This window comes from Vidua macroura, chromosome 1 (assembly GCF_024509145.1).
Source record: "Vidua macroura isolate BioBank_ID:100142 chromosome 1, ASM2450914v1, whole genome shotgun sequence".
NCBI classification, from domain to species: domain Eukaryota; kingdom Metazoa; phylum Chordata; class Aves; order Passeriformes; family Viduidae; genus Vidua; species Vidua macroura.
The window spans coordinates 27587966-27614935 of NC_071571.1; the positions used below are offsets into that span (position 1 = coordinate 27587966).

At 37.8% G+C, this 26970-nt stretch overlaps 1 protein-coding gene across 1 annotated transcript in view; it reads right to left on the minus strand.

The window, feature by feature from the left end:
- Positions 1-20593, minus strand: part of VWDE (von Willebrand factor D and EGF domains) — a 36017-nt gene extending 15424 nt beyond the window's left edge. The window contains exons 1-13 of the mRNA XM_053979591.1: positions 20506-20593; positions 15119-15303; positions 13591-13822; positions 11595-11660; positions 10608-10867; positions 9232-9321; positions 7986-8130; positions 7091-7305; positions 6699-6772; positions 4511-4784; positions 4221-4429; positions 2788-3773; positions 1494-1630 (exon numbers count right to left, since the gene is read on the minus strand). Of these exons, the coding sequence (XP_053835566.1) occupies positions 1494-1630; positions 2788-3773; positions 4221-4429; positions 4511-4784; positions 6699-6772; positions 7091-7305; positions 7986-8130; positions 9232-9321; positions 10608-10867; positions 11595-11660; positions 13591-13822; positions 15119-15303; positions 20506-20593 (2961 nt within the window). The remainder of the gene's footprint in view (positions 1-1493; positions 1631-2787; positions 3774-4220; positions 4430-4510; positions 4785-6698; positions 6773-7090; positions 7306-7985; positions 8131-9231; positions 9322-10607; positions 10868-11594; positions 11661-13590; positions 13823-15118; positions 15304-20505) is intronic.
- Positions 20594-26970: the final 6377 nt, after the last annotated feature.

Consider the following 26970-nt stretch of genomic DNA (forward strand, 5'->3'; position numbering starts at 1 on the left):
GTAATCATAGGCTCCTGGGCATTTCCTACCCAAACCTCTATCAAGCATCTACCCTAAACTGGGTAAGACAGCCCATGAATAATAGGTTTGATTTAACATTTCAAAAGTGAAAATATTGAAAAGAAATTCTAAATTCTGTCAAAATGCCTCTTCTACAAAATTTTGATCATTTAAATTCAATCTCAAAATATGTGCAGTTCTATATTGTTGCAAGTCCATTGACATTTCCTTAAATTCACTATTTCTCCAGCCTGAAAAACTAAACAAAAAACCAGTACCCCACACTTCCTTTCTTTTGTATTCTCAAGGAAAAAATTCACAGCTTTCTCCTCAACTGCAGCTAACAGCAGTAAAATGGCTCTTGTCAGTGAGAACATCATTATTAAAAGTGACTAATTAGGAAGTTTTTGTGTTGAGAGCCAAATACAGCACCAAGAGAGATTTCAGAATATCTTGCCATGCCATGAGTTAAAACTGAGACATTTCAAACTGTGATAATGAACTCCCAATAATTGTCTTACTGCAAGCTTAGTCTAAAAGTCTTTTATTATAAGGGGAGTGTAAACTTACTCTCAACAATCATTTCAAGCCAATTTGAGTGGATACATGTTGAGTTTAAGAAAAATCTATAGTCAGAATTGCCTAATCTGTCAAAATAATTTCAGCATCTGCTGGAAATAGCTAAGGAAAACTACTGTCTCAGGAAGAAAATTTCCCATTGAATGGTTCCCCTTTTGCCAGCTCTCACCCCCTCCATCATCACACCAATAAAATACAGTTTTACTTCTATTTTTTTTGTTCTCATGTCTAACATGACATAAAAACTTGCATGCTGATAATTTATTCCAGGCTACAACTTGTAAACTGCTTATATATTTGCCTTGAAAACTCTTTTTAAGAATGAGCAACAACAGTCTCTCTACACAAATTCCCCTTAAGTTTACAGTGAAACATTTTTTAATCTCCTGTTCAAACCTGACATATATCATTAAATAGCCATGGTATTCTACCTCTGGGAAATGGTCAACGTTTCAAAAACGCCTTTATCTTTTCCTAATAGATTTATTATGTTTGTAAAAGGCTATTTCAAGCATTAGATATGAGACAGAAATGTAGTAATGGCTTTAACCTTGCTGTCCTTTTTCAAAGAAGTGGTACTTCAATTTCTCTCCATAAGCACTTAAAAATACAACGATGTGCTGGTTGTTACTAATAGGAATGCCCTTGCCCTCTTCTGATGGATAGCTGCTGCGTGCTGTTATCTCCAACCCAGCTGCTGAACATTCCCATTATGCTTTGTATTTCTCTTATCATGGAGGAAATAGCAATCTTGCAAAGTCTTGAGTGTTTGCTGCAAAGTGCTGAGTGCCTTTGCTTTTAGCTTCCACGAAACCACTGGGCTGTGCCCACGTCAATGAATAATACGTTTGACATTTTGTCCCTTGTTCTCTAAGAAGTTTAAAATGTAATTGTCACTATTCAGGGAGACCTACTTGCAATTTGATGATTTCACATTTCAGGTTCAATGAGTCCCTGAAGCCATGTCCAAACACTCTCACAGATGTGCAGTCATACTGTCGAATGTCGCACAGCCCACCATTCTCCAGCTCTGTAATTTCTGGAGCCTGGTCTTGGAAGCAGAGATTAGACAAAAAATGCAAGTATGAGAACTCATTCATATGCGTTTACGTTATGCAGTATGTTTATTTTTCTATCCAACCATGAAAACCATGTAAACAAGAAAATCTGGGACCAGCTGAAGGGAAGCATAAACAGAAAGACTTTACATTGTTACATTAAAACTTTAAATTGAAAGCTAGGCTTCTGTCTTCTCTTGGAACCTCAGTATTAGGAAGCAGAGAAATTTCAGCTGATAACAGTTAACACTTGTGAATATATGTTTTGCTTTCTCAACTATGGTTCTTTACATCAGACTTCCAGAATAAAATTGAAATGAAACTAAGACCTTAGAAATAGGAACTGGAAAGGAGGCAGTTATGCACTAATATATATAGGGATTATTTTTTATTAAAAAAAAAAAAAAAAATCTCAGAAGTTATTTCAGGAAGTAAATTGACAGATCAGAACACTCAAAAACAGTTTTTGAGGCAAAACCAGCTTATTTTATTCCTCTTGAAGTCAAATATTTCTTATTATTCTATTGCCTCTTTCTCTATTTGCTCTTAAGTAAGTCATTAAAACAAAAACATGATTGCAAACCAAAACATTAACAGGTTTTATTTTGAAATAGTTTTGACTTTGGTAGTACTGTTCATATTTTTCCAGTGTAATTGTTCAACTGAATTTTTAGTGAATATCTTACCTACTGAAAATGAAAAAAAACCCTGCCCAGCACTATTTGTTACAGCTCTTTTTGCTTCACTACCAATTCTGCTCCCATCCCATCTAACAGTTAGCTTACAGAGATGTAACATCACCAAAGACAAAAACATCCCACTGAGATTTAATAAACAGGATCACATAAACTATAAAAAACTAGGGGAGGGATGAATGTGGCACATTTTCCCTGAAGGAGACAGCATGTGGAAACATTGACAGTCTCTTGGGGCTACACTCTGCATTGCAAAGTGACTTTTTCAATCTGACCTATTAGAAACTATGTTTTGGCCTTGGAAACAAGAAAGCTGAATGCAAAATAATTATAGTTGTAGTAAACTGTAATTAAATAATTGAGAACCCTTGCCTATGTACAAAAGCAGGAGAGAAAGGCACTTTGCACAAACACGGAAAACATTACTGAAGAAGATCTCATTTCCCCCCACTTACCAGACAGTATGCTGCAGTCATACGAGCTGTAGCCTTGAAAACATGCACAGCCCCATTCTGTACATTCTCCATTACCACTGCAGAGACTGGGACACTTCAAAGCAGTAAGTAGGCTCTCAACTGACTCTTCAAGTTCCTGTGGGCTGTAATTTATTTCTTCTAAAATTCTTTTCTCACATTCATTCTCCAGCAGAGCTAAGGAAGCTTCTGCCCAACCGAGGTCATCTTTCAGCAGCAGATCTTTAACACACATACCGATGGCATCCCCTGTTCGCCGGCCAAGGAGGGCACCACAGGACCTTCCTATGCTGGAATTAGCTATTGCCTGCTGGCACAGGAACAAAGCACTCGATTCAGTAAGGCCTGAAGGTGTGGGCCAAGAAGGAAGGAGCTTCTCATCTGTGTCAGTGGCATGGTCCTCTGGGAAAAAGTAACTATATCCCTCTAAATCTGTTTGGCTAAGACTTTGGAAGATGAATACCGGATGGTATTCAAAATAATTTTGGCGCTTCCCTCTACTTGTAGCAGATTGACTTTTGTGAAAATGACTGCTGTAATGGTGAGAATTTCTCCTAATGTCTAGGTTTGAACTTCCTTCTCTTTCTGTATCAGTATTTCCCTCTGAGGTGGCAGAGAGATGTGAGTTTAATAGTGATGTTTTGTGAAGTTTGGTTTGATTACTCTGCCTCTGCAGAAGTGTAGATGAATCCATTTCATGTGTAGATGAACGTTTCTTTAAGCCCCTGACAAGATCAGCAGGACCAAGATACTCAGCAGTGACGTCCAGTCCTGGTATCAAAGAAAGAAATCTACCATTTTCACTTTCTTTACAAGACAGAGGAGGTTCTGACTGAATAACTGTCTCCAGATTGTTTGCTGGCTGATAAAATCTGGCATCTTCAAGTGCACAGTCACAGAATAACATTTTTCTAGAAGATGTTAATGAAGCAGGTGTCTTGTCAAACAAGCTCTCTCCTGGTAAAATTCTAGTGAGGAAAGGAAAAGGTGAAACTGTATCATCTGAACTATTTTCTTTGTGTTACTAAAATACTAATTTTTTTTTGTTCTTTGTTGTTTCATACTTCTACAGCATAAGTCTGCAGCACACAGTGATATTTAAACAACAGTTAAAACACAAAACCTCAAGAGTAACTTATAAAATAATTGAGATGAGTAGATATTTTCTGTATACTTTGGTACTTTGTTCCAAACCTAATCAAACTAATTTTACATCATAGTGCTTAAATACTTATTTGGAAATTCAGTTTAAATTTTCTCTTAAGTTAATTATGTAATGTAATTATGGCATTCTAATATAAACTTAAAAACTTAAAGAGATTTTTCTTTTTATTATTCTGACAAGTTTTTAAAAGTGTGAAGGAAAGGTAGAACCAAAAATGATGACTGATTTATCAACAGAAGCATTTTGTTACCTCCATTCCTTAATAAAAGAAAAAGAACCATTAGCATGGTTTGGGATTTCCATGCCACTCGCAGTGTGATAGTCATTCTCTGCATTTCCATCAAAGGTGCCACAGAGTCCCACTGTATGTCTGTAATCTGAACTGGGTGCCCTAAGTGTTAGGCTCATACCCCATTCACTCACATCAGCACGAACGAAAGCTCCAGAAGAAAACAAAACCTAAAAAGAGATTGAAGACAGCCTCATGAAAAACATGAGCTTTTATTTTACCTATTCTGTAAGCAATTATTTACCACTTACTGTTACTTTTCTTCCTAGGTAGGATTCAGTGATTCTGACATTGCTTCCTGTTGTGTCTCTGTTTATTACAGATAAGTGTGGTTGTGATTCATGGAGCTGACCACTGCACATGTCAAATGCAATTACATCACTTCCTTCCTTAGCAACAAAGCCACAGTTGCAGGATGCTGGGTAGTGAAGACTTCCACAGTCCCACTGGCGAACATGAACTTCAAAATCTCGAGATGTACTCTTATAGAGAACAAATGTTCCTGTTTTAAAATTGTCATAGACTCTGGAATCAAAAGTATAGCATGTGATATCACTTTAGTTGTGAAATAACTGTATCACTACATGTCAGCAACTTTATTTTCAAGCAGATTTCTACTATTTGGTGAACATTGATACTGAAACTCATTTTCCCAAGTCAGAAAAAACACTACAGCTCACAGAGCAAAACACAGCTTTATCCTGAGCAAATGCCATCATATCTTCCTCTGAGCAGCTCTAAATTAAAAAAAACCAAAATCTTATTTTTTCAGCAGAAAAACAGGATCATGAGTGGAATATATGTAGACAATGGCTGTGAATGGAAACATAAGCATGAAGCTATTGTCATTCTTTGATTCTAACAGTGCATGTGGAAGGTACTTCTCAGACTTTGTGTTTCTACAACGGTACACCTATGCAGTGAGAGCAGTAAGATGCATAGCAGTGTGCATGTGGGGGCAGCTGCTGAAAACTGCACAAGTACTTTTGACAAAATTATTTAGAAATTCCTTTTAAAAAGGTCTGCTTTATTAAGGTGGAGATGGGGAGTGCTTATTCCCAATGATCATTTAAGATGAAAACCATAAATAGCAACTTGCTTTTTTTCCTTAGGGTTAGCCATCTGTCCCCTGAAGCAAGGTTAAAATAGCCAATTTAATGATTCGGCAGCAAGAAAAAAATAGGAAAAAAAAAAAAAAAAAAAGAAAGAAAACCCCAAACTTTTGCTGTAAGTTTAATAGCCTCTTGGCTATAAATGGCATTTGACAGTTGATTGTAGACTGTCAATTTGCTTTGTGTATAATGGGGCAGCAGACAAACTGCAGATGGCTGCGCTACTGGGACTGCATCGCATTGTCCATAATTCAGTAGATAATTTGTTTCCTCAGTTTGTAAAATAAAGTAGCAACATAATTTATCCTTAAAAAAGTTCTTTCTCTGCAGCATCATGCTTACAGATGCTGCAGAGAAACAGTAAAACACTGCTTCATGAGAAAGCTTGATCACAATGCATCCATGGTTACAATGCCCAGTTAAGGCATCTCTAAAACTTCCACTGAAGGAGAAACTGCAAGATAAGGATAAGCCCATTGACTTTATTAGTAGTAGTAGTCAAAGTTCTATCAGAGAACCAATCACAACTTTTATTTCCCCTTCTGTTATCATGTGTGGGTTGAACATCCTTTTTGGAGGCAACATATCCTAGTCTTCTCACCCTGCTGCTTGAAATGCGTTTCTGCTGAACAAAGAATATAAAACTCCCAGGTGTGAAGCCTGTGTTTGTTCAGACATCCTTTGTGAATCAGAAATACCTTGTAAGAAAGAAGCACACCAAAACCAGCTCTGGCTATGAAAGCTGTTTTCACTTCAAAAATATTTTTGGCCGTGATGTGCAAGTGACAGCAGTCAGTAAGTTGCTTTCAAAGCCACTAATATATGCAGCAAAATGCTACACAGACAGCAGACAGCTTCTAGTAATTTGATCCTTGCAAGGATTCAGATACTGACACACAGAAATAGGGAAATTATGCTTTATTTGGTAACATCTTTGCATGAAAAGTTTTGTTTACGCAATCATTTTATCATGGTTCATATTTAATATATGAACATTTCTATTTTTTGCAGTCAAGAGATTTCACAGCTACCACTCCTCCTATCCATTTGCTTCATTCTCTTGCCACAACCCCAAAACTTGCCTTTAGAAATGCAAATATTACAAACCTCATCATGACTGGCAAGCTTTTACCAACTAAAGCACATTAATCCTTAGTGTAAAAAAAAAAATTGTCGGTCAGTGCAATTGCAGGAAACTACAGCTTACTTGTATCACTACCACAGATTTCAGAATAAATATAGAAATAATTAAAGAAATAAAACACAATCCCCAAAATCCACCCAGAAAAACCCCCAACACACTTAAGAGCAGCAAGCCAGTAGTTACCTTCCATCAAAAGTAATTATATGAGGGTCAGTAAATGAGTAACAGTAGGCAGTAGGTAGATCCTTAACTGTAATCTTCAAAACAAAGAAAAAAAAAATGTAAAACATGTCAGGTTAGGAAATAAATACACTCAGCTACATTATTTGTGATAGTAGCTTACATTCTAATAAGTATATTATACTTTTAATCAATCTTAGTAGTTACTTCAATATTAAAATGTAAGACAAAAAATTCAAATGAGAACACGGAATTTCAAGAAAAAAACAAAGCAACTAAAATCAACCACTTAGAAATTTTGGTGTGAATCAGCAAGTCACAACTGAAATGAAAGCTTCACTAACACTAGCCACACTTCTGGACAGTTTACAGATCTTAACACAAAGATTTTCAACCTGTATGCTTTCTGGGACATAGCCATTCCACAGGAAATTCTCACTGGATATAGGTTCAACTGCAATTCTGGTGATCCTGTCTCCATCCTGCATGAAGTCTGTCACAGCACTGAAATAAATTACAGCTTGACTACAGATTCCATCATTGCAGGATTTCTGGAGAAGATCCACATGACAAGAAGATAGAGCCAAGTTTAGACCTAACTGCTCTTTACCTGTTTTAAAGAAAATACATAATTAGTGAGTTCCTCCTCTAAATAAGCCACATTCTCCATACTACTGTTAATATAGATACTAACTTATTTACACATGCTTTCAAAAATTAAAATAATTATGCATTTTTCTTGGATTTGGTTTGGTCATGCAGAAAACCTCCTCTCTACCTCTTCATATACACAGCTGAGACAATGTTTTTGCATCCCCCAGTTTGATAGACAAATGGAAATCTTGATAGGCTTGACAATGTGAAAAAAAATGGTTGTCTGCATAGGTAAGGTTCCTTCTGGTTCACAGGATTCGTGCTTGAGAAAATACTACAGAAAATGGTTATAAGAGTAAAAAATGATGACTTTGTGACTGTATATGTAATACTTGCAATGCAACAGGTAAACAAACTTACCTTAATTATAAACTTTACAAGTATTACAGTATTCTGTCTATTCAAGTTAAAGAATGTGGCTCTGATATCAGTGTCTACCAAAACACCTGCAAACTTCAACAAGTAATTCTTTCATATTTTCAGCAACATCACACAGGCTCTGAATACTTTAACATTTTAGAAAGTATTTTACAGTGTAACAACTTCTCTGAAGAAGGAAACCTGCACAGTATTTATAAAAATATACAAAAATATAATACAATATACAAAATGTAACAAAATCAGAGTAATACTTACCTTCATCAACACTGTTTAATGTTAGTGAGATTTTGCAGTCACTTTTTAGCTGGCTAAATTCAGGACAAGGAATAGGAATGCTACTTTCTATTGTCAGTCTGTATTCCTTCCCATCTTCTGATACATCATATGTTTCTGGATGTATCTAGCACAGAAGAAATTGTGCTTAAAATGCAATCTTTGTGAGTAAACAGCAGCACTGCTTCCTAATAAGGAAGGAGCAGCAGGATATTGTGGAAAAGATGCAGATACAGCAGCCGTAGTCTTGAAGAGGTGGGTAAAGGGGCAAGGATAAGGAAACAGCCAGAAAAAGGGTTAGCTAGAAAGGAAGGAGTTAGCAAACAACATTTTCATCACAAAAATGAGTAACCCTTGGAAGCAAAGATAAAAACACCTTTGTGTACTGTCAAAGTGGACAGTGGGTGGGAGGGTGGAAGGAAGCGGGAAGCTACCTAGAGTGGGAGGTAGGAAGTGGGAAGCTACCTAGAGGTAACAATTCCAGAAGAATTTGGAAGCACCCTATTTCTCCTGGGACTCTTCTCTGCAAGCTTACAATATGGATCACTGAAAATGTATAATCAGAAACTCAGTTAGAGATAGTAACAGAGGCCCGCAGCTCAGCTTGGTAGGATGGGTGGAGTCCTGAATGCAGCCTCATAGGGAAACAAAGAGAGCACATTGTCTCTTTGCAGGGTACACTGCAGAACTGCACTTCCACGAGAGAAATCTGGGCCCCGATCCTACAGGACCAGGCTAAGTCAGCAGGACTATACCCAATATGTAATTAATGACATGCAGTCTTTCTGGGACTGGGGTCCCATTCTTGGCCAGCAAATGGGTCCCTATAGCTCTATCCACAGTAGGAACTAGAACTAGTTTTGGTGCTTGGGCTCTGACCAAGCAGCAGAGCACAGGCCACCTCCCAGCTACCCTCCTCCAAGCCCAGACCAGGCTGGCTCAGGCTGTGCCCTCAAACTTTATGAGCACAGCACCAGTTGGCTCCAGTGCTGGAAACCAAGGCCTGCACTGTGTGTGCAACGCCGACTCAGCCTTCCTGCACCTTGAGTAGGTGGGGAGCATACAAACCACTGCAACTCTCTTGCTTTTGGACAAATTTAAGTCCACCTTAGCCGACAGTGGGCTCTATTAATTCAGTTTATACATTTTAAGTGCCTTCTAGTCAGAGGACTGACTGCTGTAGCAATTCTCAAAAAATTCCTACCACATTATGTTTTTACAAAGTTACCTTAATTCCAGCAAAAAATTCCTTGCTCTCAACTGAAGAGCTTTGTACATCTGGCTTCTCCATAAAAAAAGAAGAACTGCTACAGTAGACCTGTAGGGTAAAACCAGAATAACAGAATACATTTTTGGTATGAAGTGGTCACATGAAGACAAAACTTGGCCATCATGGTCAGTTCAATGATTCATCATGGCCAGTCTTCTGGTTGCACCACAAGGTACATACAAATCATATTCAAGGAATACTTTAAAAATCTTTTCTGGAGCATTTCTACAACCAATGGTATCTATGAAAATGTATTTTACACTTGATTACATGTTATTTATTTTTTTTTTTTCTGTTTCATAGCTTTTGCCTTTTAATTTTGTTTAGTGACCATCAGATCTTAGATTATGTTTTTCTAATGTTATAGACCTGGATAATCTTTTTCAAGATGAGGAATTCAGTGTGACCTCCCTCCACTGAACCAGTTTCATGCTACTAGATACTGTGGTTTTGCTTTGGTTTGGTGTTTGTTTTGGCATTTGTTTTTATTTTGCTGTAACCATTTTGAGATGTGTTGACCACACATGCAGTATTTCTGATCCTGAAAAAACAAGTGATTCATAGCAGCAGGAGGCAGCTTATGATTGTGCCTTTTCTTTTGACTGTCACCAAACCAACACTGTCAGGCAAGTCTTCACAAAGTCGCCAAATGATTTTTGGGGAATAAAAATTGCTATTCCTGTCCATAAGCCATCCACACAGCCTGGCTTTGGCTTGAACATACATATCATATGCATACCAACCATGTGTTTTTTTGTTTTTCATTTTCTCCAGGAAAAATTAACCTGGATTTTGGTATATATAGGTAAAAGATATATTGATTTTCCAATGCTTCGGCTTCCCAAAGTTACCATGAGACCCAAAGTCTTCATTCTGGTACAAGGGAAGGTAAGGCATCACACTGCTTTTGATGGCAGATATTAAAATGTAAATCCTAGACACAAAACCAGTAAGCAGCAGCTCATCCAGAGAAAAAATAGACATCTAATGAATCAACAACACAGCTTTTTACAACCTCTGGCTCTTGCAGCCTCTCACTGAGATGCAGTGGCATCCAAAAATCCTCTTAACTTACATTATTTGAATTAAAACTTTTCCTGGAGGGACACTGCACTGTATTGAGACAATCAGTCTCAAAACCTCAGAGGCAGTGGTAGTTGTATTTCTGTGATATTTACATATTCATATGGGCAGCTGATGTAAATAAGTAGAGGCAGTAGGCTTCTGCCAAGAAAAATTACACAGGAAGGTGCTGGATCTCTCCAAAAACTGTTAGTGTCTACTGAGCCATATTTACAAATATACAAAGAAATCACAATAATGTTTTAACATACTCTGTCTCCAAGCCTGATGTTTATCCCATCTAGCTCTAGAAGTGAGAAGGTATGAACTGCTGTTTCATGTGTAAGTTCTTCTTTGACACCTTCAGGAGAAAGTCTTGACCAAGTTACAATGAATCCAACAGAGCTGTTGGCAAAAGGAATGCCAAAGGTACACCTTAGGTAGATGCTGCCTTTGATCATCTCTGCTACAACTTCAGGAACAGATGGAAGTGGTGGTGACAAAGATGGAGATGATGTAGGAGCCAGGTTACCTAGTCAAACAGAAGTGTGATCTCTGATTTTTATTCTGCACAAAATCAGTATTGGATACAATGCCATTGATGCATTTTTTGCCAAATAATATACTAATAATATTTGCCTTTTTCATATGTGGAAATACTACATAATTTCTTAAGAGAATCAAAGAAAAATGTGTATCTTCCTGCTAATTATTAAATGGAGAAAAAATTCTCCATTTTGATTACATTCTAGACAACAGGAAGGTGCTAAAGAGGGGAAAACACCAATCCAAAGAAACCTAAACCAAAAATATAAACAAGAGAATAAAATGCAATTAATTATTTTACCAGGAAGGAGAGAGCAACATGCAAAGGAATATGCCTTACAGAAGAATAATTTCACTATTTATGAAGAAAGTGGGGAAAAGAAAAAATGAATAAGAAAAAGGCTATTTAGAAAGGAACAGAATAAGCAACAATATGATTTGTAGATTCATCTTATATTTTAGTCCTGAAGAATCATTCAGCATCATCACAGTTACTTTCTGACATTTTGATACCTACTCAAAATATTCTGAGAAAGAACTTTTGTAATCCAAGTTTGTCTGAAATTACCTCCAAACTGCTTATTGTGCAACAAACCAAGCAATACTGTTGATAACATGAACACGTTTTTATTCAAATCAGAATATCACTAAATGCTGACATTATTGAGTCACAGATGCACAGAAAACCTGGAAAATCAAAACAAAATACTCACTGCTACAGATGCCTTCAATTTCCATTCCCTCAGGATCACAGGTCTGTGGCCTTGCATCTGAAATAACTATAAAGTGTTTTAACATTTTATATTCACACACATACAGACAGCAGTGCTCTTAGATTATAGACCAAATGTCACAAACACTAATTGAAGTGCAAATTTTCAGAATACAAGCAATCTTGTAATCTGATCCATGTACAGCTATGACAGCAGTGAGCACAATGTCTTGTGCTGAAAATCATCTAGGAGGAAGAGTACGGAACATTCTACTACCTCTACAACTTTTACTGCTGATGTGCTCAGCCAATATTTATACATGTTGCTAGTGGATAAAAAGGAATTATACTATTCTCTTTAATACATATTTTGCCTCTCCAAATTCACATCTGACCATTTATTCTTTAACTGTACCTCTGGACAGCAAAATTCAGTGCAGATCTGTTTTGAAAAAAAATCACCTTTCTTACAGAAGCCTAAGAAAAAGTGCTTGTGCACTGCTATTGTTTTGTATTTTGAATGCTATAAAAAAAAAAAGTGTAACTTGACTTAAACGTGAAAATGCCAGTTAGTCACTCTACCCAAACTACATCAGAAGGGCAGCAGCAACACTGGAAATCCCATTCACTAGAAAGAATGAAGAGAAGACTTTGCTGTTCCACGCTTCAGTGGTATAATGTTTAAATTCCTTAGCATGTAGAGGACAGATAGAAAATTTGCATCAGGTATTTACAGCTGTCAAGTCTTAAAGAAAAAACACCTGCCACATGGTAACCTAGATACAGAAAGCAGTACAACAGTACAATGTACTTCACATGACAACATCATCTTAACTATGTGCATTTAAACTCAAAATGTGTTTCAGATTCACAGTGTTAACTTTTTATGTGCTTTATTTTGAGGTAGTAAAACTTTGCTAGCTTGCTGTCTAGCTGTGGTTTTACATCTTCTTTCCTCACCCTGTACCAGGATCCAAAGTAAATTCAAGTTCTATTGTGCAGGAGTTCTTCATTGTTTCAGGCACACAGGCTTGCTGAACCCTTGGAGAATGTCTCAACAATTGGATCTAAAGGTATAATGATGGGCCAACAAGGCACTGGAAAGTCCAGTGACAGATTTGCTACTAAGCTTTTGAAAGTACTCGGTAACTCAGTGAATATGACTCCAAGCAATACAGCATACGATGCATGAAAATACTGCTAGTATTTTCATAATGGTGTGTTATATGAGCTAGTAAGAATTTCCTACTACACCAATTTGTCACTGTTTCACAGTATTTATAACTGTAAGGATTTAACCCTGGCTTGCTTGTCTGAAAAATCTGTCATGAATAATGAAATACTGAAGTTTTGAGCTGTGAACACCAACATATTTCTGCAGCACAAGCACTCAATACAATAGGAGACATTGCAAAGGGTCTCCTTTCTCACAGAACTAACAAAATGTGTATCAGTAGAGCATTTCTGTGTTGAATTTTCTTCTAGCAACAACATGTATACACTCCAGAAAGATGATAAGAATTACAACAAGAAAAATATTCCTAACAGTGCTAAATAATAACTGATATAAACACAGTTTGCTCAAGTTCTTAAGACAAAATTTATTCTGATACAAAATTCTACACATATTCAGTAATGGCTATTTGGACAGTCTGAGTGCCATGAATTACACTGAATTTTGATACAGTGAGTTCTGACTTCTAGATATGTCTTATAACCCCACCTCATTATATGGAAAATTTCAATTCTTAAGTTTCTAGTCTTTGAAAATTAGTCAAATGCTACATGTAAATTAAAGAGGGGTGAAGTGAAAACCCACCGCACCATTTCAGATCATTTCTCCTATCATATCAATATTAAAAGCAAGGGCTGCAAGAAATTTTTAGCATAACTATTCCCTGACATTTCCACTCCACCAGATAGCAGACAGATATAGATCAGAAAAACACTTACTCATAAACACACACTTAGCTGAGTTAGAGCATGCATTTTCTCACCTTCTGCACAATACCCCATGCATCCTTGGGTGGGCTGCAGAAAGTAAACAAAGAAATCTCCACAGTTCCTCACCCTGACGGGGATTCGGAAAAGACAACAATCTTTTGAAGTGCTGAAGAAAAACTGCCATGTAGCACAAGCTGTTAACTGCTTGATCTCACCAGGTCGAGGCATGGAATCTGACTCCCTCAGAGACAACCAGACAGGGGCTTGAGTCCCACAGTGATTCATCTTCACCACCAGAGAAAAACATCAGGAAATGGTTAATGCCACATCAAACTTTGCTGTGCTTTAATGAGAGGTATATATGTAATTAATTTCTCGCACAAGCTTTTAGCAACGTTCAGCCAGTGTAACAGAGGGATTGCTGATTTTCCTCCTCAAGGTTGAATACAAATGCACACAAAAGAGACTTAAGTCCTTGACTGAACCTAGTGAATTTGTTTCTAAGGACAGGCTATAATTTAGTGCCTAAAGAACTTAACTGGAAGCCACATCTGAGTGTTTTGCTCAGAAAAGCTCACAGTTGTGTTATGGCTTAGTGAGCTACTTTGCACCATTAACCTACCCTAAGTGACTGTGTGGATGCTATCAGAGCACAGCAAATGCAGTGTAGATCAGAAGCACACTGAGTATCAGCTAAAGGTGTTTAAGCTGTCACCTTTTATCTGCCCTTTGCCATCAACTGAAGGCTCAACTAACCTAAGAGATGTGGGCAGCTGATGCATTAGAATGTTTGAACTTTTATATGTATTCATTTAAAATAACTTAATTGATAGGATTTAAGAGACTGTGACAAGGAAATTTCAATTCATTAGAAAAATCAAGGCTACAATATTCTAATGACATTTTTAAGTATTTTAAGGAAGGAAATGTTTTTAAAAGGGGAAACTAAAACAGATGTATCTCCTTAGAATAAAGCTACAAATAAGCTCCAAAATAAAGCTACAAATAAGCTCTGAAATAAAGAACTAGTCATCTGAAGTATTAAATATTTCAAGCAACTCTTGAGTCTTTGGAGGCTTGCAGATGACAAGGCAACTAATATTCAATTAGCTCTGTTAGACGAAGTGACTTTAGAAGTAATCTCTTTTCTATGACATGATGACTTTAAAAGCCATCATGTCCACAATTACTGGGTTCATGTGGCTGTAAGTATTTATACTGCTCTCACATGGCCTTCCTAACACACTGACTATCATCACATAGTTCCAGCTTTACAACATGATAGGCCTGCTATGCTGCTACTGAGAAAATTTCTTTAGCACTGAGTGGAAATTACAGTTTTTGAGTGCTCTAAAAGGGATTTATCATCCTCTGCTATTGCCCATTCTGTGTAAAATTTTCAATGCTTAAGACTTAATTTTCCAGTTAACACATTTATTATATTCAAGTATTTAGAGAAGATACAAACTTTGTATTGTTCCACATCACTCCCCATAATCATACACTGTTTTATACCTATCCTACTGAAAAAGTCGTCACCAAAATATCTATTTCTCAGAATGAAAGGATTTCTAACAATACCTCCACGCACGTGGTTGGCATCTCAGCAGGCTTATCAAAAATCATGAAGCGATACCATCCTGGTATTAGGGAATGGTCACAGATTAAATCCTGAATAGCTGATTGCTGGAGGTGGGATGAATCAAAATCCACGCTTCGGTAAGGGTTCTGCAGGATCTGATGTCCACCAGGAGAGCATTCTAGAACTGTGGAGCCAGAGCATTTCGAGTATCAAGATGGAATGCCTAACAAGTATTTTAGAAAAGATGCTAAGCATTTTTAAAGGAAAATAAGGATATGTTGCAATATTATGCAAAACTAATTTTATGAAAGAATATACTCAAGTCTTAGTAACAACAACTTTGCACGTTAGCACTCTTGAAATTTAACAGAATTCATTATGTCATAACTTTCCCTCTTTTAGTGGACAATAAATGCAGTAATAACCACATAGGCATTTACCCTGGATGCAAAACCAGTGGGAAGGCATAAGTTTATACACATTTTATCTGGATTTTGATTTTCTAGTTCTACTGATATTTATGAAACCTGAACACATATGAGGTGTCAGTTACATAAAAATATAAAAAACTTACCTCAGGAAGAAGGTTTATCCAAAGCTCTTTTCAGAATAGATTACCACTTTACAGAACTCCTCTGCATGAAATTAGTAATTCCCTCAAATGGATGAGAGATAGTTGCATGCAGTTTGCATGTATACATGCAGAACATAGCAAAAGTGTGTATTAAAATGGGTAGATACTTGATTACACATTTTAAGTCAATTTACATGAATGACATACTAAATTACAATAAAGAAACACAACTGCCAAATACCTTTTTTGACATCTAAGTGACCTTGCGGCCTCGAAAAATTTCTCAACTTTTCTGATAGATAAAATGAAGGATCAGAATTTGAAGCAGTCTTTATCAGAGTTTTTTGTTTGTTTGGGGTTTTTTTTCTTGTTTTATTGTTTGTTTTTTTTTTTTTTTAATGCAAACTCATTTAGAAATAAAGCAGAATGCCACAATTTCTGAGTCTGATCTGGCAGGTGAGTTGACTTCTGTCCAAGACAGTGACAACAAACATTCTGGCTAACAGCATATTTACATGCAACATACTGAATAGTCATTCTTGTTCGGGAATGTGCTTGAGAAGTGAAAGAATGGAAAAAAAAAGTAAGGGAACATTTATATATAAGTGACATTAAAAGTATACCTATCTATTTACCTTGCTTTTAAACATGGACACCAACTGATGCTAACTGTGAACAGAATTTTGAGTTATACTGAATCTTAATTTTTGCCTTCATTATGCTTCTATTGAATTTAAAGATGCAGCTGTAAGCAAAGCTGTCTAATGTTACATTTTGAATATGAATGCTCCAGCTTTTGGTCCCAGGTTTGTCTGTATTTGTTGCATATTTTGCATAGTATAATTGTGTCACTGATTAGAAACATTTTGGTTTATTAATATAAGATAGTTTACTGTCTTCCACACTTTTCATGTTATTCTAGATAACCACAATTATAAAACAGTTTCAAAATCAGGTAATTCCCCACCTTTAAATGGAGAAGATGCCCTAATGAAAGAATACACTTTATCTCTCTCTGCACAGTATGAGAATCCTACAGTCTTTCAAAGACTAAAGATTTAATCAGATATGGCTTTAGGCTACCCAGGCAGGTAACAATAGCTTTATCTTCTATCCTCTAAGGGCAGCTGGAAGTCAGTGTGATTGACTGCGCCACCACTGTGTTCTGAGTTTCCTGTAGTAGCCTGTGGGCTATTCATGTCCATACAATTTGACCTTACAGGGAACTTACCCTTCACTGGAATTTAGAGGAAAGCCCTTGAAGAATCACAGGTCAGTCATGTGTGTTATTGAAATGTTTTCCAAGCAAGCTACAGCACAAGCAGTTTACGAACCATGATGAAAGTTTCTTCCTGTCCTCTATTTTTTACTGGAATTCTCCCTTTCATACAGCACCCTCATTAGTTTTCTTTCCTGTAACTGAATCACTCCTGAAACAATTAATATCTGTTACCTTCTCCATTAATATATCAGGCTAGACATGAGACAAGTCTTTATTTTCTTTTCCTCTACAGTTTAATTAGATCATAATTTGATAGATCTTTAAAACAGCTGACGGTAGTCACTTGTAATAGGGATATAAATCCTACTAAAGATCAAATTATAAGTTTCTTATTATTATGCACATCACTTTAAAAGGCTATCCAGCTCTTATGAATCCAGCATATCCTTTTCTCTTTTCTAGAAGTATAGTAAGCTAATATTTCCATAGTTATTGTTTGGAAATCTTATGTTGTGTAACACTGGTTGATTTTTTTTTCTTTTTTTTTTTTTCATTCTGAAAAACAACTGAAAATAACTGTCATCATCAATAACACAAATAAAAACAACTTTTTTACACACCTAAGTGTAACTGAAGTGCTGTCGAACTTCAGCAACAGCAGAAAAAAATTATCATATTTATGGACAGACACAAAAAAAATTAATGTCATGTTCTCTGCAAAAACATTACCCCTGTAGAAAAGATCTGCTCCAACCAGAAGCATTTAAGAGGGAGTTAGCTACGTTTTCCACTGAAATAATGATTTCCTTACTCTGGATACCTTAAATAAAAACAGATTTTGATATAAGCATTCTTTCAAATATTATTCTCAGAATGATGAATACTGACTTTGCTGAAATGCTCCAGAAAAGCTTTGCCTGTGTCTAACACCCAGCAATTTTATAGAATCATAGAGTAGTTTGGGCTGGGAGGGACTTAAAAGATCATATAGTTCCATCTTCCAGGACACAAGCAAGGACACCTTTCACTAGATTTACATGGATGGGGCAGCCACAACTTCTCGGAGCAACTTGTTCCAGTTGTTTCATCCTCACAGTAAAGAATATTTTTCTAGTATCTAATTTAAACCTATTCTCTTCCAGTTTGAAATCACCACCGCTTGCCCTGTTACTACACACCCTTGTAAATAATTTTTCTCCCTCCTTCTTGTAGGCATCCTGATGATTCAAATCTGACAAAATTATATGGAATGGAGAACAGGTTCTGATAGCTTTCAAGTGCTAAGGAAGGTTACCTATAGGACAGGCTTACCCACCAGCTCTGTCCAGGATGTGAGGAACATTAAATTAGGGGAAGATTTCTGTGCTACTGGTGACTTGACTTCATCCACAATAACAAAAAAACCTAACATGTTCTGACACGAAACAGAAAACGCATTTAAGTTTTAATGAAATTTAGCATTTACTCGTGATTGTTCTTGACAAAATACCTTTCCATATATATGGGAATATTTTAAAAATTATTTTGTGGATGTTTAAATGTATTAGTGATTTAACAACTTTCATTTTAAATATTTGCTATAGAATAGTGAAAATCCAATTATAAAGTACATGAATACTTAAGAAATAAGATCATGATATCCAGTCTCCTTTATAGATTGTGCACCTGTGTTTTCACTTAAACTAGAGGAGATACACACAAAAGGTTGTCAATAGGTTATTAGGAGAGACTTGTTTCTATGAAGTTGTAACTCTCCCATTCTGTTTGGAGATCCAGACACTACACACTGTCTGCTGAAAAAAAACAGCCCATCCTGGGAAAATATGCAGCTAATTCCCTAGCATTTGAGTTTACTTTGTTTTATCATATTCTGTGCTCCTTTCTAAAAACACCTTATATATATACTGCTCATGGCTCTCTACCTTTCTTCAATTTGTCTCTCTGCCCACCAAGAAGAATTTGATTCTATATTTGCTTCTTCCTGACTGTCTTCAGGATTAGTGCAGTGAGCTTTGCTTTGATCCATCCCAGACTTCCTTGGTCCTGATGGACACTGAGAAATGTGAACCTAAAATGCAACATCTTAAACACATGGATAGCCTTGTGCTAGAGGATGAGCCTTTGGTGAGAGATACAGATGAAATCTCTGCAAACACGTTGAGGTTTCTACCATGGCTGCTGTAAACTGAGTCATATAATACCTCTGAACACCTTAACCAAAAGTCAAAGAGGTTTTTCAAGTAAACACAGGAGCTCATTTGCCACAAAGAGATATGAAGTGGCTCCTGATGACTATCTCTGAGGCACTGGGGTGGAAAATGAGTTCCACAAAGGAAGGGCTTTTCAACTTCCTGTTCACATCTCTATTCCATCCACATGCAGAGAGGGGTCAATGATTTTCCACCTGTCCAGAATGCTTCCAACCCAAAGGAACAGTAAGGAATTGAGGACTGCTGGGTACAAACTGGAGTGGAGAAGGGAAAAGGAGTCACAGCAGAGCACAGACAGGCAAGGGTAGAGTGGCAGCACTGGCAATCCAGTTCCTCAGGTACAACTAGCTTATAAGCGTATATGTCCTGCTGCCCAAAGGCTGGGGTTTGGAAAGCAACCACTGATAAACTAAAAGTGTCTTTAGTAAGTGTCCACTGTGAGCATGAATGTGTTTTTTCTTGCATCTACTGACTGCAAAGGATGCAGCATACCAACCTCCCAAGGTAGAAATTAGAACTGTTACTGAATTTAACAAAAGTATTTGTGGATCTAAACTCTTCCAAAAGAATAAAATAGAAAAAAACCTAAAAAGTTCACTTTTTGAAAGAAGTTATCCTGGAACAACTTTTTTAGAGTAATACTTTTAAAGGAGAACATAAAAATTACTGTAAAAAAATACCATTTTCTTTGGTGAGACCTATAAAAGAACATGAGCAAAAATGCTGTAGCAATGACACTATTGCAATCCCATGGAACAGGAACATGGTGACTCCTATGCATGGACCAATGAAGAAAATCAAATCAACATGCACAAATCAATACATTTTTATAAATAACCTCATTAGACTGGGTGTTAAAACACTTTTCAGCCACTTCTGTTCACACCCTATGAGATGCTTTGCACAGGTAGTAAATAATCGCATAACCTTCATGAAAGTGTAAAACATATGTTTACAGAACGTTTTCCAGTAGTTCTCATTGTGATACATTATTGTATCTACTTGATGTAGATTTTCCGTCCGAAATTAGAAGCTATCCAGGCACGGGTTTAGCAGAGGTCCCAGGTAAGGATGTGCCAAGGCACAACAAGGAGAGAGGGTGGGAGACCTCCAACACAGGGGCTCGAACACAGGAGAGAGCACCCTCGCTCCCGGAGTTCCCCTGGGCAGGTTTTCTGCGCTGTGACAAGGGCAGTTCCTACTTCGGCAGGTACAGAGTTCAGCCTGTTCCAGTGAAACCTGCGGCACGCAGCCCCCGCGCCGGGCGGGCCAGGCGGTGCGGGCCCGGGGAGCGCCGGGCGCTGTCCCCGCCGCAGCAGCCGCCCGCCCCCGCCCCTGCGGCGCGTTCACCTGCCGTTCCCTGTGCCCGGGGTCCCTTACCTCTCCGGCGGGCCCCGGCCGCCGCCAGCCAGCCCAGCACGGCCGCGCCGAGCCAGAGGCGCGGGGCTGCGGGCGCGGCCCCCGGCATGGCCCCGCCGCTCAGCTCCGCTCCCAGCCGCGCTCGCTCCCGGCCCGCCGGCAGCTCCTGTGCCTGTGGCCGCTCCCCGCGCCCACCGCGCTCCTCCGCGCAGCCCCTCCCTCGGGGGCCTCGGCCCGCCCCCTGCCCGACCCGGCCCGGCCCCGCCGGGGTCGCCGGGGGGGCGTCCGTGCCCCGTCCCGGCTCTGGGGCCGCCACAGCCAGGGGTTTGTGCCCGGGCAGCTGTGGCATCTCCTGCCCCTGAGGCATCCCCTGCCCCTGTGGCTCCCTCATGTGATTCGCTGCAAGAAAACGAACGAAGCCGTCCTTGGTTCTTGTCGGGAGTTCTGTGAAGATGCTTGCCCATAGCCCAAAGAGGTCCAAACAGACCCAAAGCAGATTGGCATCGTGAGCAATGTCCTATTGTCCTCCAACCCAGAACTGTATTTATTTTCTGATGTACGGTAAAATGCTAAAGAAGAGCCAGGTACTTCTATAGACCACAAAGAGTGTTTTATATTTCTTGAACCTTTACTATATGTAATCTTCATTACCGTTAATGCAGACTGAGTTTAGCAAATATTTAACAGTTCCAAGAGCCCAAGCTTCAAGATTTGCTAAGAGATGCTCCTCTTCAGAGATGTCTGTCAGAGGACAAAGAGAGGACAAATCTCAGCATTTAAGATTTGTCAGTGCAGGTATTTTCCACTGTAGGCCTGAGGCTGTGCCGTCATTGAACTCCTTTGCACAAACCAAGCAATGCATCAGTCCACAGAAATGTTTCACAATCTGTAGCATATGTAGGCCTAAGTCTAAAAAATAAAAGTTGATGACACTAAATCACACCTTACTGCCATCTACTGAACATCTGCCAGGCTACAAAGACTGCTTCCGTGGGGTACTGCCCTGGATGGCTCTTTGCAGAGCAGCTTTCCCTGCAGGAAGAGGTATCAGGGCTTGGAGTCAAGGCAAAGGCAGAGCAGCATTGTTGGGGTAACCTCAGTCATCGTTTGCTCACATACCCTGAGCTTCTTCATTGCAAGAAACAGTTCAGCTCTATGATGGCAGTGAGTTTTTAAAAGGAAATCACTGGCACAGCCTGAGAATTGAATCTGGTGTCTTGAATTCCTCTCAGTTGTCTAAGGAAGTTACTTTTGTCCTAAAAATTCAGGGAAATTTTAACAATGTTTTCTTAATTGTTTACTCAACTCTCTCGGTTATTTGTCAGCAGATACAACAAACTTTTATCCTGAGATAATGCATATGACTGAAATTAATTTGGGCTTTACTTCTCTTTTTTCCAAACCACATGTTTATAAAGAAAACAAGAGGATTGAAAGAGATATTTTACAATACAAGTTACAAAGTCAAGACCTAGAAAGAGAGATGTGAGAAGCTTTAACAAAATTTAAACATTGTGCTACTTCTTTGACCCCTGCTAGTCATGATAGAGTGGTATTTACAGGAGGATTAACGCCTTTTATCATGGATCATTCAGGGGATAGAAAGAGGAGGCAATAATGGCTGCTGGAGCACAGGCACCTTTCATCTTTTCTAGACTGGTTTTCCTCTGCCAGCTCCCTCTGCTACTATCAGCCTTGTGGCCTCTTACAGTGACAGCAGAGACAGAGCATATTGTGGCTGAAAGAGCTGACAACTTGCCAAAAGTAGTACTTGGCATGTACTAGTACTCATGGTAACAGAGTTGTGTCAGTGACAGTGAATTTATGGAAAACTAAAGTAATTCTAGGGCAGTCTCAGGCTTATAATAGGAGAATAGAGCTTTCCAACAGGTTAAATTTCAGATAGTTTGTCAGTAATTTCCATAGCTTCAATTAAGTAAATCATAGGCTAGGTAAAATTGTGTTGCACTACTGAAAACACCTCTTTCATTTACAATGGAATATGAAGTCAAACTGCAATTTTCTATGTGTATATTATTAAAAAGCAGGATGTTTGGGAGGAAAACCAAGAGTGTTGAATGAAGAATTTAAGATACTATCATGGTTATGTAGTCCAAGTCATTGCTTAATATTCCACTGAAAACATGGCACAAAGAAATATAAATTCTAGAGAGCATTTAGACTCTGCAGCACAAAGCAGCATTTCCCAGAGGATTTTATGATTAACAATGAAGAAAGAAAGATTTAATGTTGGTTTTGAAAATTATTCCAAAGCTAACTTAAAGTTTAGTAATCTCAGCCTGTTTGGTGAAGCTTTTAAATATATATTTATTTTAAGGTGGATTCTGAAGTCCTGTCTATGAATAAATTAAATTAATTATTTGAACAAAACCTGAGCAGAAGTGCTTTTGCTGACTCATGACTGTCTCATAAAGCAGGGAAGAGCACAGTGACAAACTGAAGAAACAAGACGTGTTGGATGACAAGGAACACAACTTGGGCAATGCTGAAAATAGAGTTTAAAAATTCAGATAACAAAGAAGGTGGCTCTGGTGATGCTAAGTTCTTGGATCTGCAACTAGATTGTTCTGGTTTAAGGGTTATCTGCATAAGTTCATGACTGTGCAGCTCCAGCATGTGTGTATGGGTAACAGGAATCCCAGAAAAAAAGGTCCAAGGGAAAAAAGGGAATTTTCTCATAAACACAGCCAACATAGCAACTTTGTCATCTGACACTTCTATTGCTAACATGCCAGTGGGATGTTTGTAGCAGTACACCTCAGATCATTAACTTAATGTATACAAAGTACATGTCTATACATTATTTAACAAGATGTCATTATCTCACATTGCATTTAGGGGAACAGTCCAGAGTGAGCAGCAGCCAAGTAGCCAGCAGGTTGATTAAAGATTTTTTTTTTGGAACTCAGCTAAGACGAACAATCAGCAGTGTTTGCCAGAATGTGTACAAATAGGTGTGCATAGCTGCTCAGGTGTAAACTGGAAAGGAAAAATCACCTTGAGTTTTAAAAGTAGTTGTTTCTAGACAAAGCAACAAATCTTTTCTTTTTTTTTTCAGTTGTATCCAAACCCTCAACTTGAAGGTAAATAAGGGGATCACCTACAAGAAAGGCAGTACTTGTGGTAGGCTCCTTGGAATAATAAGTAATTGGTGTGAATGGTAGGGCACAAGCAGGGGAAAGCAGAGGGTGAGAGCTGAAGACAGCTGGGTAGGTGGATGCTGTCCTGAACAATGAATCCCAGGTCTGACACTTTGGGATTTGCTCGGTCTGACACTCAGAATTCTAAGCCAGGTTTTGTAAAATCATGTAAACACTTAGAGAAGAATCTGATTAAGCTTGAGCTAAAATTGCCCACTATATCTAATTAATTATAAACCTTTTCTTTCCAACTGTGTAGCTAAGAGTACAAATGGAAGTCTTTCTTAAATGCATCTTTCATGCTGTATCATTAAGCATGTCTGTAGTGTAAGGCAAGGTAAATCTGAATAAGCCCTTTAAATCTATGTTGCTGTATTTGTTATCTGTGCAGAGATAGAGCATGGATGATAACTCCAAATAAAGCTGTGAGCAGAACTTGGAAGCTGGGAGAAATTTCCCAGCAAAGCTTCAAAGGGTTATTGCAGTATTGCCAAGTGCTGAATGTTTGGAAAGAGTTGCCTTCAGCAGATAATACCCCTCCTGTAAGGAGCAGATGGCTGATAGATAGCCTGCAGCCCTGGGCAGATCCAAAAGTATCAGAGAGGGATGAGTTTTCTTGCATTTTCCCCTTAATGTTAGTAGTTCTTTCTTTGTGTAAAAATAATTTCTTTTTGCTTGTGCCAGTTCATGTATGTAAATGGTAGGTGAACTCATCCTTTCCAGAGCAATAAATTGTTAACATTCTTTGTCTAATCAATTCTGCCCTTAAAGTCAAATTCCAATCTTCCCTTCAAATTGTAGGTTGTGTGACTTTTAACTTAGCTAAGGTTCATTTGATTTAAAAACATGGTTTAGCAGCTCTGAAACTAATGTCCTGAAACATCACTAAAACATAGGAAGACACACTAAGACACATTGCCTATTCCAGTTCAGAATGAGGGATTTGATTCTATCCCCCTTCCTATCTTTGACACCAAATAAATAGAAACAGAGAATAGGTAATGGTCATGTGCATTTATTCATTTTGGTCATTCTGTGGCTAATATTGCAGCATCACAGGGGGTTAACTTTACTCATGTTTATTCTGCTGGCGGCGTTTTCAGAAAACTGAGGGACTTTTGAGTGACATTTGTTTTCCAAAATGCTTTTAAAATTTGTAGAGGGTATTTTTTAATCTGCCATGTAAATGTACTCAGCATTGACAGTCTGTTTAACTTTCAGAAGTAATGACACCTTTAGTATGTTTAAGTCCCTAATTCTCTTTTATATTTGACCTCTTGTATATACTATATTTGACTTATCCAGTAAAGGACTTAGTTTAAAAATCTGATGTAATTTGGCTTTGATAAGCAGTTAATGTAAATCATGGGAGATCTGTCTCCAGGAGTTAATAAGAGTCAAATAAAATCAGTGTTAGGCTTTCTATTAACTTCAATCATCTTTGGATCAACCACTTACTCTTTTATTTTTCTCAACTATTTTTATATCCTTAATTCATGATCTGTCAGCTGTATTTACTCAGAATGTTCCAGAATATTTTAAAGTCTAGGAAGTCCCTTGGCTAGTGGAATATTAATGGAATTATCTTTGTTTTACGCATACTAAAATGTAGCACCCATGTGTAATTACATTGATAAGCTGAGTATTATACAATTCTCAACAACTATTTCATCTCTTTCTGTCTCCCATGCAGTTTGTCTTTGTGTGTGTACAGCTCACTTAGTAGCAATTTTTAAAAAGCAGGATACCATAGAATTAATTCTTTACCCTATATAGAATAAATGCTACTTGAATAAGGTGCAAAACTACATTGATCCTGTAGTTAACAGTGTACTTCATACTCAGTCTTACTGACTTCCATCTATTTGTATTTGCACCACTATTTCTAATATTTGTGAAATAAAAATTAACATTACTGGGTAAAAGTCTTGACTAAGTTATGTGGTCTTCTAAGATGCAGATGAGAAAAAATATTCTTAAAATATGTAACCTATGCAGATGAGAAACAAAGAATATTTTTCTCAAATTCTTTGATTACCTTTGTTAGTACCAAAAGCTTTGATCATGTAGACACTAAACTGTGTTTTAGTAAAATCCCACAAGTAGAAGAGGGATTAAAAATCTCACAAATCCCACATCCCGGTGCTAAAAGCTGTGTTCCTTCTTTCTGGGCCTATCATTTCTCCTCCTAGCTTTTACTTTATATGTGGGAACAGCTTCCTGGGTAGTGAGTCAGTAAGGTCACTAAGCAGCCACCTCTGGCTGTGTCCAAATACAGACATGGCACCCCTGATAAGGGGCACATCCTACACACAATCCATGGCTATTTGATAACCCTAAATATAAAAACAACCTGTGGCTGTTCTGGTAAGAAAAAGATGCATTCATCAAGCCAGGAAAAGCACATTCCTTGCCTTTGTTTTATGAAAAGGTTTCTGTGATGTCTGAAGGAAGGAGTTCACAGCTAAAGATCATAAAAGGAAGAAAGCACATGCAAAGGCCTTAACTACTACACTGAGCTAAGCTGTGACTTTCTATAAGCCTTTCCTGCATTGTAGAGAAAGACAATATTTATTGACTTAATATGGGATGGGACAGTAAGAACAGATGCACTCTAAAGGAGAAGCAGAGATTATCTTTACTGTGTGACGTTCCACCATTTTTTGCTGAGGATTTCACCCAGCATGCCTGTTTTCATGTGTATCTTTATACAGTAAGAAAAAACGGAAGTGTCCTCACAGAGAGAAGTAGATGTGATTTTTCCTCCCCTCCTCCTGGGCTTTGTTGAGGCTTTAAACAACTATTTTCAGGAAAACAGATCCCCCTGCCTCACTCTAATGGAAAATACATTTCCTGTCTGTTCTTCAGATAAAATGAAGTCTTTCACTTGGATAGGAGTAATATATCTCACTACAGATAGAATTTTCTTGGCACAGCAAGTTATGAAAATGTTTTTTATCATCTGTAGTTTGAAGAAACTGGAAGGACAATCTCTGCCTGGTGTCCTGTTAACTTCCCTCTCCAATGGTTTGGCCATCTCAATTTCTAGGTTAACACCACTGGTTTTTATTATGCTTAAAAAAATAGAGCGTGACTTGATCTGACAGAAGTCTATTGACACAGGAATAAAGCACAGACCTGATTTCAAAAAAGAAGTGAACAAAATGTTCAAAAACTGTTTTACAAATTCATGCAAAGTAGTGCTGCTAATTTGATTCCTAAAAAATCAGAAAGTCTTAAAATCTACTAAAATATTAATTCAGTAGTATACCAGATTTAAAAGGCTGGTGCTAAATTAATTACACTGAATTGAGGGCTATTAATT